Below are 11,667 nucleotides of genomic sequence, written 5' to 3'. Positions count from 1 at the left end.
TGTGTGTGTGTGTGTGTGTGTGTGTTCATGCCTGCAGACAAAGAAGCGCTTTGCCAAGGAGTGGGCGGAGGCTGAAAAAGCCACACAGCAAGCAGAGAAAACAGAGAACGACCTCAATGCCACCAGACTCGACGTCGAGAAAGTAAACACAACCACTTTAGCATCGATAACTGAGAGCAGTTTTTATTTCAACTTTTAGTTTTTAAGATATTTTCAGTCCAAAAAAACTCCTTGAACTTTCCTTGTCTCCCTCTCCTCCTCCTCCTCCTCCTCCTCCTGCTGCTCCTCCCTGCATCTATTCCTACACTCCTTCCACTTTACATTTTGTTTTGCGTCTCTTCATTTGCTCCTCTCCCCGCATCCCTTCATCTTCCCCTCTCTTTCTTTTTCCGTTGTTCCATCTATCCCTCGCTCTGAAGGCCAAGCAGCATGCCCATGCTCGAACACACACGGCAGAGGAGTGCAGGAACGACTACGCAGCACAGCTCCAGAAATATAACAAGGAGCAGAACTTCTTCTACTACTCGGAGATACCGCAGATCTTCAATGTGAGACAAAGACACACATTCACAGTGCAGTACAAGCTCATATGCTGCTATTGTGGCTCACTGAACGCAAACCAAACACGCCTTTGTGTTGTCCTTCTCCGGTGTCTTTATATGGGAATGTATATTGTGGAAACATGGCCGACGTGACTGTAACATGAAATCAAAGGGAGCTGCTGTATGTGTGTTTGCTGAACAGAAAATGCAGGACATGGATGAACGGAGGATCCGGCGGTTGGCGGAGGGCTACTGCCAGTTTTCAGATATCGAGAAGAAAGTGCTGCCCATCATCTCCAAATGTCTAGAAGGAATCTCTACAGCAGGAGGGAAAATTGATGAGAAGCAGGCGAGTGAGAAATGTTTGTGACAGTTTGTCCGTTTCTGTCCAGTGTTTTATCTGAGACACCTCTGATCTGATGGTTATCAGATTTAGAGGGATGCTGATCCACGATGTGGTGTTTAAAGGAACAGTTTGACATTTCAGGAGACACACTAACCTGCATTCCCACTAAGAGTTAGATTATACCAGCCTCATATCCCACATGATCAGGAAGATACAGGCACCCAGAGTCACTTTGGTTGGACATAAAATCTGTGAAATGCATCTGTTATGAAGTAGGTACAGTGCTGCCCACTTAATGTCATACCGCTTTATAGAATATCATGTTTATAATCATAAAATATTGAAGTCCCGAATCATTTCCTATATAAGCTATAGTAATATAGAATAATGTCATAATCCTGTTTTTTTGTCATAACAAAATTCCCGGAAATTGATTCCAGGAACAACTTTTACCCGTTTAAAGTCACGGTCGGCCGATCGTGACGGCTCACGGGCTGAGCGTCGGTCATGTGTGGTAGATTATCACATCCTGGTCAGCCGAGGAAGGCAACGTGTTTGTCAACTACCTGAGATCTGCTTCACTGAGTTATTCACACACTGTTGGACATTAATCAGGGCACATCAGAGGGAATCGCATGTCGTCACTGGTAACTGAACTGCTCAGCTAGTTAATCATGATGAGTTTATCCTCTGTTTACCCTCTGAGTAAAGGAAGTAACTTTTATGATGGGGCGACTTTTCATACCGACCAAGGTGAAATTTCACTGAAGCAAAACTAATAAACATTTCTTGATCCTAAATGAAACTGTCCTTTTGATCTTGTGAAAAAGTTCCCATTTTGGCTTTAGAATAATAATAATTGATCAGATTTATATGGCGCTTTTCTAACTCAAGGAGTAACTCAAAGCGCATACACTGTCAGTTATTCATTCACACACATGCATTCTGGTGGTGGTAGCTACGATTGTAGCCACAGCTCCCCTGGGGCAGACTGACAGAGGCGTGGCTGTCATTCTGCACCTACGGCCACCACCTCAAACAATCCATTCATACGCACTCACACCAGGCAAGGTGGGTGAAATGTCTGGCCCAAGGACACAACGACCATGACACAGAAATCGAACCGCCGACCTTCCGATCATTGACCGACCCGCTCTACCACCTGAGCCACAGCTGCCCCAAACAAATAAACCCCCGATTTTCGTCACAATTTTCTCAGTGCTCTATCATTGCAGACATTTCGATACGCTGATCTTGAAGCTTATTGGAATATCCCGGATATAGTCATGATTCCATCCTGGACCGAGGGCATGACAATAAACGGGCAGCACTGTATTTACATTTTCCACCTGCGTTCTGTGTTGCACCTCATATCGGCGATCGTCTGCACTGCAAGTTGCTGCAGCTGATTCCTCTGCTCCTGTTTGCTGCTCTGGACACTGAGCTAATGCACCCTGATCTGTTAAAACTTGACTCAGAGGTGTTTCTGTAGCTTGAGGCTGGCTTGTAAAATTAAGTCACTGCAGTTTGGTGGGTGTGTTTTTTTTCAGCTTCATGATATTTTGTGTACAAACTGAGCATTGCGTATACGAGTGGAATTTTTCTTCCTGCTGGTTTTTGTAGCCCCTTTTTTTTTTTTTTGTAGTATTTGTCTTATTAGAGATGAATTACAAAGTTTTTGGATGTTTTAACGTCCTGTAAGCACTTCATATTGTTGTTTCATTCTGGTAATGGTGTTTACTTCTATTTGCTAACTTGAACGGTTTCCTGCTGTCACACAGTATTACCAAAGTCATTTGATATACAAGTTGTAAACACAGCAGATTGCTTCATTTGGGAGGGGGAGGCCAGTAACCCCCTGTAATTACAAACACACTGCTGACCAGTCAGTGCTAAGCCGACCGCTAGTCGCTGCTGTTGGCTCCACACCCATCATCCGTGCACAGTGTCCTCCTGTGGGAGAGGAGCTGGAACGAGCAGCTTGTTAGATGGGGTTTTGTCTTTATCATTTGTTATTGTCAGAATAAACGAAGATCACCTCCGACAGATCAGGGTGTCATGGCGCCCTCTTACTAACAAGACAACATAGACCGTCTACAGTGTTGGCGAAAGGTGTCATTCTAAGTGTGTGTAAGCCTGCAGTTCAGCCCGGTTTAGCCGAAAAGTCCTTGAATGTTAGTTTTATGACTGCTGGTGCAGCTGAGTCACTCATGGCTTTTTGGCTGCAATGAGAAGTGCTTTTTGTTACAAAATCTGGTCAACATTCTATTTTTTCACAAATTGTAGAGTGATTTTAATGGAATGTCACAATTTTAAGCTTAGATTTGGTGATGTTTCTTTACTTAACTGCATGTCACAGAAGAATGGTTCAGAGACCAGCAGGAAGTTTTTATAGTTTCTGGCTGATAAATGGTTTAATTTGGGGTANTCACAGAGATGCACATTGTAATGTCTACAAAAACAAAATCTCAGTTTACATCATTTTTAAACAGCATTGTGCAATTTTTGGCCGTCCCAGATGAAAGATAACAACCGTGAGAGAATCGTGGCGATATGTTGTCAGAAATTTGTTGTGATCATCTCACAGTGTGACTGCTGCTGCGACCCACGTCAACTAACTAACCAATAGAAATGCAGTATGAAATGACGTACTGATCAGTGCGATGCTAGCTCCCTTTGCAAAATTGGCCTCTCTTTACGAGCCACAACCGCATCCATATTCTCCTTTTTTGGGGAGTTCTCTCCAAACACATAAATGCCACAAGAGCAAGGGCTCCGTTCATTCATGCTTCGCTAGTTTCTTTTTCGTGGATAGATGGCGCATACTTATTATGTTTTATTCTTGCACTTTCACGTCGACTCATGTACATCATAGGCTGCGATTCAGCTTGCGTTTTCATCGTGCAATCTGCACACAGCAAACTTCATGTCGTGCCCAAAGTTTATTAGATTAAAGCGTACAGTGTAGCTACCTGTGAACTTCTGAGACTGTTAACATCGTACAGTTCGTAGCCGGCCTTCGGTGACACATTATTCCATGTAACCTCTTTATTTTCTTGACATTCAAGCAGCTCATATCTCAGTAGTTTTAGTTTCTGTTGGCTGCATAAGCCTGGCAATGAGTGTGTGCAGATATTCAATAACACTAATCTCTATTAGACCTTGTTATTTTCTTAAGCATTTTCGATGTTTTCGCCCTTTAAAAAGCGCTGTTTGCGGTTTTGACGTATCAACAGGTAGAAACAGAGTTTTCAGCCTGTGGGAGTCAAAGTTTGTGCCGTTTTCTCTTACGAGTACGTGACGTGTTGCAGCAGTGGATGTGGTCGATATAGTGCTGGTAGTCGACTTACTAACATGTTTACACGTAAATGTTGCTCTAAAAGTTCCTCTTCTTCTATACTGAGGACTAGAGGTGTCAAATCAGTCCACACATGTGATCCTCCCCTTCCTCAGTGCCCCATTGTAGGCAGCCTATAAGGGCTGAAACTAACTATTTTCATTGTCGATTAATCTGTCAATTATTATTTTTTCCATTAATCGACCAGTTGTTTGGTCTGTAAAATGTTAGAAAATTGAGAAAAATGTTAGTTGGTGTTTTCCAAAGCTCAAGTTGACATCCTCGAAAGTCTTGTTTTGTCTACAATCCAAAGATAATTCAGTTTACTGTCATAAAAGAGGAACGAAAATTCAAAATCTACTAATTTAAGAAGCTAGAAAAAAGGAATTTTGACTTTTTTTGTACCTAAATAATGACTCAAGCTAATTAATGATTATCAAAATAGTTGGTGATTCGCCTGCCGGAACTCGTAATGACCTTTATTTGCAGGTTTGTAATCGACTAACATTGTTTAATGTGCATGGTGCAGCTCATTTCAATGTAGTGATGCAGAAATGACCATGAAGTGAACACATAATGTTGAGATTACAAAGCAAAGTATAAAATCAAGCACTGATCTGTCAGAATCCTCCCGACTAGTTAGCAGTGACCATCAGCACTAGTGATCAACTAGGGTTTCTTTTCATTATGATAGCCTATGCTGTCCCTCTCCTGTGACCCACAAATCGTTCCCCTCCACCATCATGGAGGATTTTTCAGTCCAGAGAGGAGGCTTCTGGAGGAGCTTAGAGTGAGGAAACCCAGGTGTGAAGCAACAGGTGACAAGCAGCTTTAGTCTTCCCACAAAATACACAGATTCAAACCAAATTTCTGTCCATAAACGGTGTTTTCCTTTTTGCTGCTTCACCTGGATGCTCACTGTCTCTCTAATCTAATCATGCAGCTAAAAAGAGCAGACTGCAGGTTGTAGTTAGAGACACAGACACGTTTAGATCGTTTTAATATCGAGCACCGGCCTCAGACTCGGAGGCAGATGTTGCTGTAATACAGTTTCTCTTCATTGATCGGCCTGTTCTGTGCTGATGAAGTGGTGTGTAGCACAGATGGAATTAAATCAGCTGCCTTATTGCTTCTTCTGTCTTCCTTCTCCTCAGCACTGCTGTTGGGTTTACATATAAAACAACGGTGGCGGCAGAAAGCTTGCAGTTTGTCGTACCAACAAGCACCAGCACACGCGCTGAGGAAGGAGTGAAGCAGGAGGCGCCTCGTGTCTGGAAGTTTTGAATATATTTGCATGCTCCTATTGTATATTCTTATATTAGGGATACACTTTGTATTTAAATACACCAGAAGGAAAAGCTTTAATGGCTCAACCTATGTTAGTAAAATACCACTTCAACAAGGAATAATTACTAAGAAACTCATTTACAAGTAGCTGGAGCAGTCAGTCCGGTTGTTTGGTGGTTTCCATTCTGATGGAGATGTGTGAGAGTCTGAGCTCAGACCAGCTGGGACGCTGCTGCTGCTGCCGCTGCCAGCGTTGCGTCACTGCGAGGGGTGGGACTAGTCCGACTGGTTCCAGGGTTTACAGAGGCCCCTGGGACCGTCAGTCACAGGGCGGAGGTTCACACTGAGCTAATGATTATCTCATTCCTGAACTGTTCTTCCTCTCACACAAACACGCAGATGTGTTGCACTACAGTAATGGGGCGTTTCTTGTAGAAGGGGGGAAATGCGCACAGGAGTGTATCTCACTGATTCTTTAATCTCTCCATCAACGCCGCTCTGATTTTCCCTGATCGCGTTCCTTCCTGGTACAAACCACCTACGTTACTCCATCGTCCTCTCGTGTTTTTCTATTCCTGTTCTTTCCTGCTTCTCTCTCGTATCCAGGACATCGCTAACTGTGTTACTGTATGATCTCCATTTAGCTTCCCCCCTCCTCTGAGGACTCGGTATCTGTGTCTCGGGCTCCTGAAGACCCTGCAGCCCCAACACACACACACACACACACACACACACACTAACGCACACATGAACAACCAATAAGGTGGAGTCTGTCTTTGTATTTCACAAGAGACACAACAAGGGACCCACCCTGAGGCTTTATGGGCCAGACTCTCATGTGTCCATGTGTTCAGATTGTTTAGCCTTGTGGTCACATTTGTCTTCAGAGAGCCCTGCACTGTATGTCATTATACCGTGTAGATAAAAGCCAGCGGGGACTGAGCGGACAAATGTTACCTGTCCAACAGGATTGTGTGTGTGTGTGTGTGTGTGTGTGTGCGTACGTGTGTGTTTTGAAGGCATGTGTGTAAAGGGAGACAGGAATGTTGAAAGGACAGTACTACTGGAGTTGGCTTTTGTTCTCTACACACCTTGTGCTTGTGTGTGTTTGGAGAGTTATAATTAGGCTTCCATTTTCTATTTGTAGCAGGTCGACAGCCTGATTAGACGTGGTGCAAATGTCGATTTTAATTAAAGCTAAAACGATTAGTTGATTGACAGAAAACTAATCCACTGTTTAGATAATGGATCAATTAATGTTGTGTTTAATTTTTCAAGCAAAATGGCAAAAAAATTTAGATCCCATATCCACAACTGCGCATTTTTGCTTTTCTTGTTCTTCTCTGACAGTTAAGTGAATATTTCAGGTGGCTGGATTGTTGGCTGAGCTAAACATTTTATGAAGTTGTTGGGCTGTGAGAAATTGTGATGACATTTGTGGTGAGACGCTCGATCAAATGAAACATTGATTGAAGAAGAAAAATGAGTAGATTTAAAAACATATGAGAATGCTAATTAGTCATAGTTCTGAATTAAATACAGGAAATGCACTTTGTCAGATGCTTCGTCTACTGTAATGATGAATTCATTGTTTAGCCAACTATTGTCTGACTTCCTAATTGTAAGGATTCTGTGCTTTCATTCGTCTTATGTGTTGTCAGGCAAAAGAAGCCTTTTAAAGATATCTGCTTGACTTTTAGTGAACTGTCACAGACGTTTAATATTATTTTCTGACAGTTTTTAGGCTGAGTTGAGTCATCAAGGAAATAACCAGCAGATGAATTAATAATGACAATTTCTTGCAGCCCTGCAGCATATCTCAGTGTCGTGTCTGCTTAGCCAGAGTATCCAACTTCATCGTAGCAGTTTGTCTCCTATGCTCACTGACTCACTTCGTGGACCCTGGGAGTGTCAGGAAGTCCGATATGAAGGAAACTGTCCACCTTAGTATCTGCATTGTTGGACACAGTAAACAAAGGATACATTGTGAGACTGATTTAACACAAAACTGTCAGTTTCACCACAGGAACATACTGCATGATGATAGTTTTAAAACACACAATCAAAACTTAAATGAGCAAGGTGTGAATTGTGGTCCTATTATAGGGGACCAATTTTAAACTTAAATTAAATTAAGCCATTATATGTAATGCCAGACAGTCTTCCTGAATAATTTCTACAACTAACAGCTATGTCATTATTGATTAGTTAATTGATTGATTGATTGATTGATTGATCTCGTCTTGATTTATAGTTTAGTTTATGAAAAGTTAACACAGAAACCCAAGGTCCTGTCTTTACATTATGCAAAATCCAGTTTTTCATTGTTCTAGAATGTAATTACATACCCCCAGTATGTCAAGAACCTCACAAAATACAAGACCATCCCCTAAAACCATGGAGGTTTGCTGCCTGTTGTGATGTCACAGCAGTATAAGCCCCGCCCCCAACTGGCTCCTCCTTCTCTGTGCATCTCACCAAACAGGGTTGAGATAAGTAGAGATGTGCTTGTGGTCTTTTTTCTGAGAACAGTGCAGGAAGCAACAGCTTATCGTGATTTGAAGATACAGACACTGGGCCGCCGTTATAGCTCAACTGGTTGAGCTGGCGATCCATGTACAGGGGCTATAGTCCCCGACATAGCAGTCATGGGTTCAAATCCAGCCCATGGCCGTTTGCTGCAGGTCCTTCCCCCATTCTTCTCCCCACTGTCCTGTCTCACTCTCTACTGTCCTGTCAAATAAAGGCAAAAAGACCAAAAACATAACTTAAAAAATAAAGATACAGACACTAAAACAGCCAGTTTTGAACAGGGCTGGAACCCGGGGTACTGAAGAAATGATAGAAATAATGATTTGTGTTGAATTTTAGGGGGAAATTTAAGACACACATTGTGGAGAAATGGGAGACTTAAATTAGCTTGTTAAAAAGGGATATATTAGGGGGGCTTTAAATTGCTTATTTTGTGGGGCAGATAGTCAAAATCCCAGCAGCATTTAAAACAACACACACACTCGAACTGAAAACGAGAATTTTTTTTTTTACAGTATCAATCAGTCACAACACATGATAACGCTCACTTAAGTCATATGGCTGGTCTGTTGCACTGCCTTAAATTTAGATTGTGCATAAAAACGGTGCAAGTCCCACCCTGACCTCAGATTTCACCTTGTAGCCACAGTTTCGTTAAGTGGGGCAGTACAACGTCAGAACAATGCAAAATGTGTATCTGTGCAAAAACCTTCAGACTGAACTGTATCAGCTGTGTGTTTCCCAGCAGATGCCTCCGGTGTTTGTGTGTACATTCAGTGCTTGTGTGTAAGCAGTTGTCGCTCTGTGCTGTTCCTCTCTCAGGACCAGTATGATGTCATCGACAAGCACACACAGTCGGGCCTTGACCTGGTGGACCGATACATAAAGTTTGTGAAGGAGCGGACAGAGATAGAGCAGAACTACGCCAAGCAACTCAGGTGTGCTCTTGTTTTCTCCCTGAAGGTTTATTTGCATGTACATGAACTTGGATCCTAAATCTAATGGTGTTTTTGTGCATTCATATATGTGTGTGATAGTTAAACAACGTTTTTATTCACTGTCTAACAGGAGTCTATCAAAGAAATACGCCAAACGAGGAAGCAAGGATGAGCAAGACTGCAAGTGAGAAAACAGCATGTCCAGTTTCCAATTGGTTTTCTTACTTTGCATGTATAAAAACTGTAATTACAAACCCCCTGAGCTGCAGTTGCTGAAGGCCTGTCACGCTTTCAGTTTCCATGTGGCACGTATCCAGTAAAATTAAAATGGTGGCTGATTTACTGTGTGATTTTTCACAGTTCTCTCATTTATTGCTGACTTCATCAGCTGCATTTTACTAACAGGGGTTAAAAAGGTGATTTAACACTAAGACTCCAGCTGACCGCCCACTGACTTCGTTTAAAATGACAACTCTGTCAAGGAGTCTTAAGCATGAAGGGTGCATCATATGTAACCACAGGACTGACAAAAAAAAAAATTACACATTCAGACAAAACAAGAGAAATATTGTTACTATTGCAAATAAAATGCCCGTTGATGGTTTGGATTTTTACAGTGGAAATTCAACAAATATACTGTTTTTGGTTTAATTTACTTTTAATGTTGATTTTTTCAAACCGGATGCTTCAGTTCATGACCAGAGGGTATCAGGTTAAGAAATAACTGATGGATCTGACAAATGCAATATTATCTAATGCAATGCTGAATTATCATTAGTTGTGAGTCCTTAACTGTAAATGATTCTGATGCCACCTTTAACTCCACACATTAACACGGTTCACTCAGAAACAATGTAGGGAGGGCTGTTCAGTAATGACAAAAAATCATAATCGTAATTATTTGGTCAATATTGAGACCACAAAAGTTTTGCCTGATTATTCTTTTGACTTTAGAAACATCACCAACCAAAGTTCATTAGTGCTGCATCATCCTTGTGCATCGAGGTGGAATCTGGACTTAGAGGTTTTCAGTCACAGATGGTAGCTTTGCCAAGCACATACACCAAATGGTTAATCAGCAGTTCCTGATCAGTAGAAAACCTGTCTCATAAACCCAGCTCACGTTCCCTGTTAGTGGGTTAATTGTCCAGCATTTGGTGAACATTTGGAGAAGAAACCTCTAAAGCAAACGTGTGCACTGGACTTATAACACAAGACAAACTGTGAGCATCATTGCAAAACAGAATAGGGAAGAATAATCGTTGTGTCTCGATCCCCTTGTTCACATTTTCTTTGGAAGCCAAAATTGTTTTGTTTTTCATTGAAAATAAAAAGTTAATTAACTGAACAGCCCAAACTGTAAGTAGTGAGCCAGTTAGCCAGACATGCTAACATTCTCAGCTGACTTTAGAGCAGATAAAGACACAGTTCCCTCACTTTTGCTTTTTTGTTTTTGGTTTCTTTGGAAATAGCCCCACTGACATCACTTTACCATATAGTGAAATCCAAAGCTTGACAGAGTTGTTGGGCCTCTTTAAGCTGTGATTGCACAATTGCTGATCAGAGTCGTACTTTAGTAAACACTCCGATAAATGTTGGTCTTTCTAGCTGCCAATTTGTCCCTTTCCCTCCTGTTCCAGGTTCAGCAATCACGCATCATTCCAGGAGATCCTGAACGAGCTGAACGATTACGCCGGGCAACGGGAGCTCATCGCTGAAAACATGATGACGGCCATCTGTGTGGAACTCACCAAGTACCTTCAGGACATCAAACAAGAACGCAAAACAGTGAGAGGCGGTTGGAGGGAGGGACAGAAAAGGGAAGAAGGAAGTAACGCTGCAATTTGGCAGTTTTGATATGCTGTCATCACGTAAAACTGAATCTTCTTCCTTCCCCAGCACCTGTCTGACGCCAAGAAGGCCCAGCAGACGTTAGAGAGCAGCTTTAAACAACTAGAAAGTGTGAGTCCCACGTTGTTGTTTGCAGATATTTAGTTTCCTATATCACCACTGGAAAGATCACACAGGTTACCTTTTGTGGAATCTCATCTTGCACACATAGTTTTGCCGGAAGGGCAAATACTGCCAAAGTTCAAAAGTTTATCTGACTTTATTGAGTTTAAAACTGGTTTGTGAATCAGGAACATCCTTGTAGAGAAACTCAAATAATGTTCATTGTTCATTTGCCATTTGAAAATGCATTCATCATCAAATTGTAACTTTCTTTGCACATTTTTGCATGTTTGGCAAACCTGCTGTCGGTTAATAAGCTGGATCTAATTTTTGTATTAACGCTAATTCATACAACAAGTTTTAACTATTGGCTAGAACAAGGTTTGGGGTTCCCAGGTTCTGAAAAATCCATTCATCATTAATAAAATATTTTCTAAAGAATGAATGTCCCATTTCCTGTTACGCCTGTTCTGCTGTAATAAATTTGTCTTTAGTAGTAAAGGTCACAGGTTTATCTTTTAACAGCAGAACAACCAAGGTTAAAGGTGTTCTGTGGAGTTTTCATTTAATATGCTCCCAGTTATTTAAGTTATGTGTAATTTACATCCACGTTTGGCTTTGTTTTGGATGTTTGTTTTTGCATCTATGCTTGTGCCAGAACACACTGCTCCATAGCACTGAAGTGACCAAAACATTCCTTTGGATACCTTTAATATAATTACAAATGATAAT

General features: G+C 41.6%; 1 protein-coding gene and 1 long non-coding RNA gene across 2 annotated transcripts in view; one reads left to right on the top strand and one right to left on the bottom strand.

The window, feature by feature from the left end:
* LOC103365108 (uncharacterized) overlaps positions 1 to 119 on the bottom strand; it is a 4,156-nt gene extending 4,037 nt beyond the window's left edge. Inside the window, exon 1 of the long non-coding RNA XR_520585.1 lies at positions 40 to 119. This is a non-coding gene — a long non-coding RNA (uncharacterized LOC103365108). The remainder of the gene's footprint in view (positions 1 to 39) is intronic.
* Positions 1 to 11,667, top strand: part of trip10b (thyroid hormone receptor interactor 10b) — a 35,476-nt gene that overhangs the window by 4,753 nt on the left and 19,056 nt on the right. The window contains exons 2-5 of the mRNA XM_008292457.1: positions 8,867 to 8,982; positions 9,113 to 9,166; positions 10,623 to 10,770; positions 10,882 to 10,976. Of these exons, the coding sequence (XP_008290679.1) occupies positions 8,867 to 8,982; positions 9,113 to 9,166; positions 10,623 to 10,770; positions 10,882 to 10,976 (413 nt within the window). The remainder of the gene's footprint in view (positions 1 to 8,866; positions 8,983 to 9,112; positions 9,167 to 10,622; positions 10,771 to 10,881; positions 10,977 to 11,667) is intronic.

The sequence above is a fragment of the Stegastes partitus genome, unplaced genomic scaffold (assembly GCF_000690725.1).
Source record: "Stegastes partitus isolate 25-593 unplaced genomic scaffold, Stegastes_partitus-1.0.2 Scaffold811, whole genome shotgun sequence".
Taxonomy (NCBI): domain Eukaryota; kingdom Metazoa; phylum Chordata; class Actinopteri; family Pomacentridae; genus Stegastes; species Stegastes partitus.
This window is presented reverse-complemented; position numbering and strand designations above follow the sequence as displayed.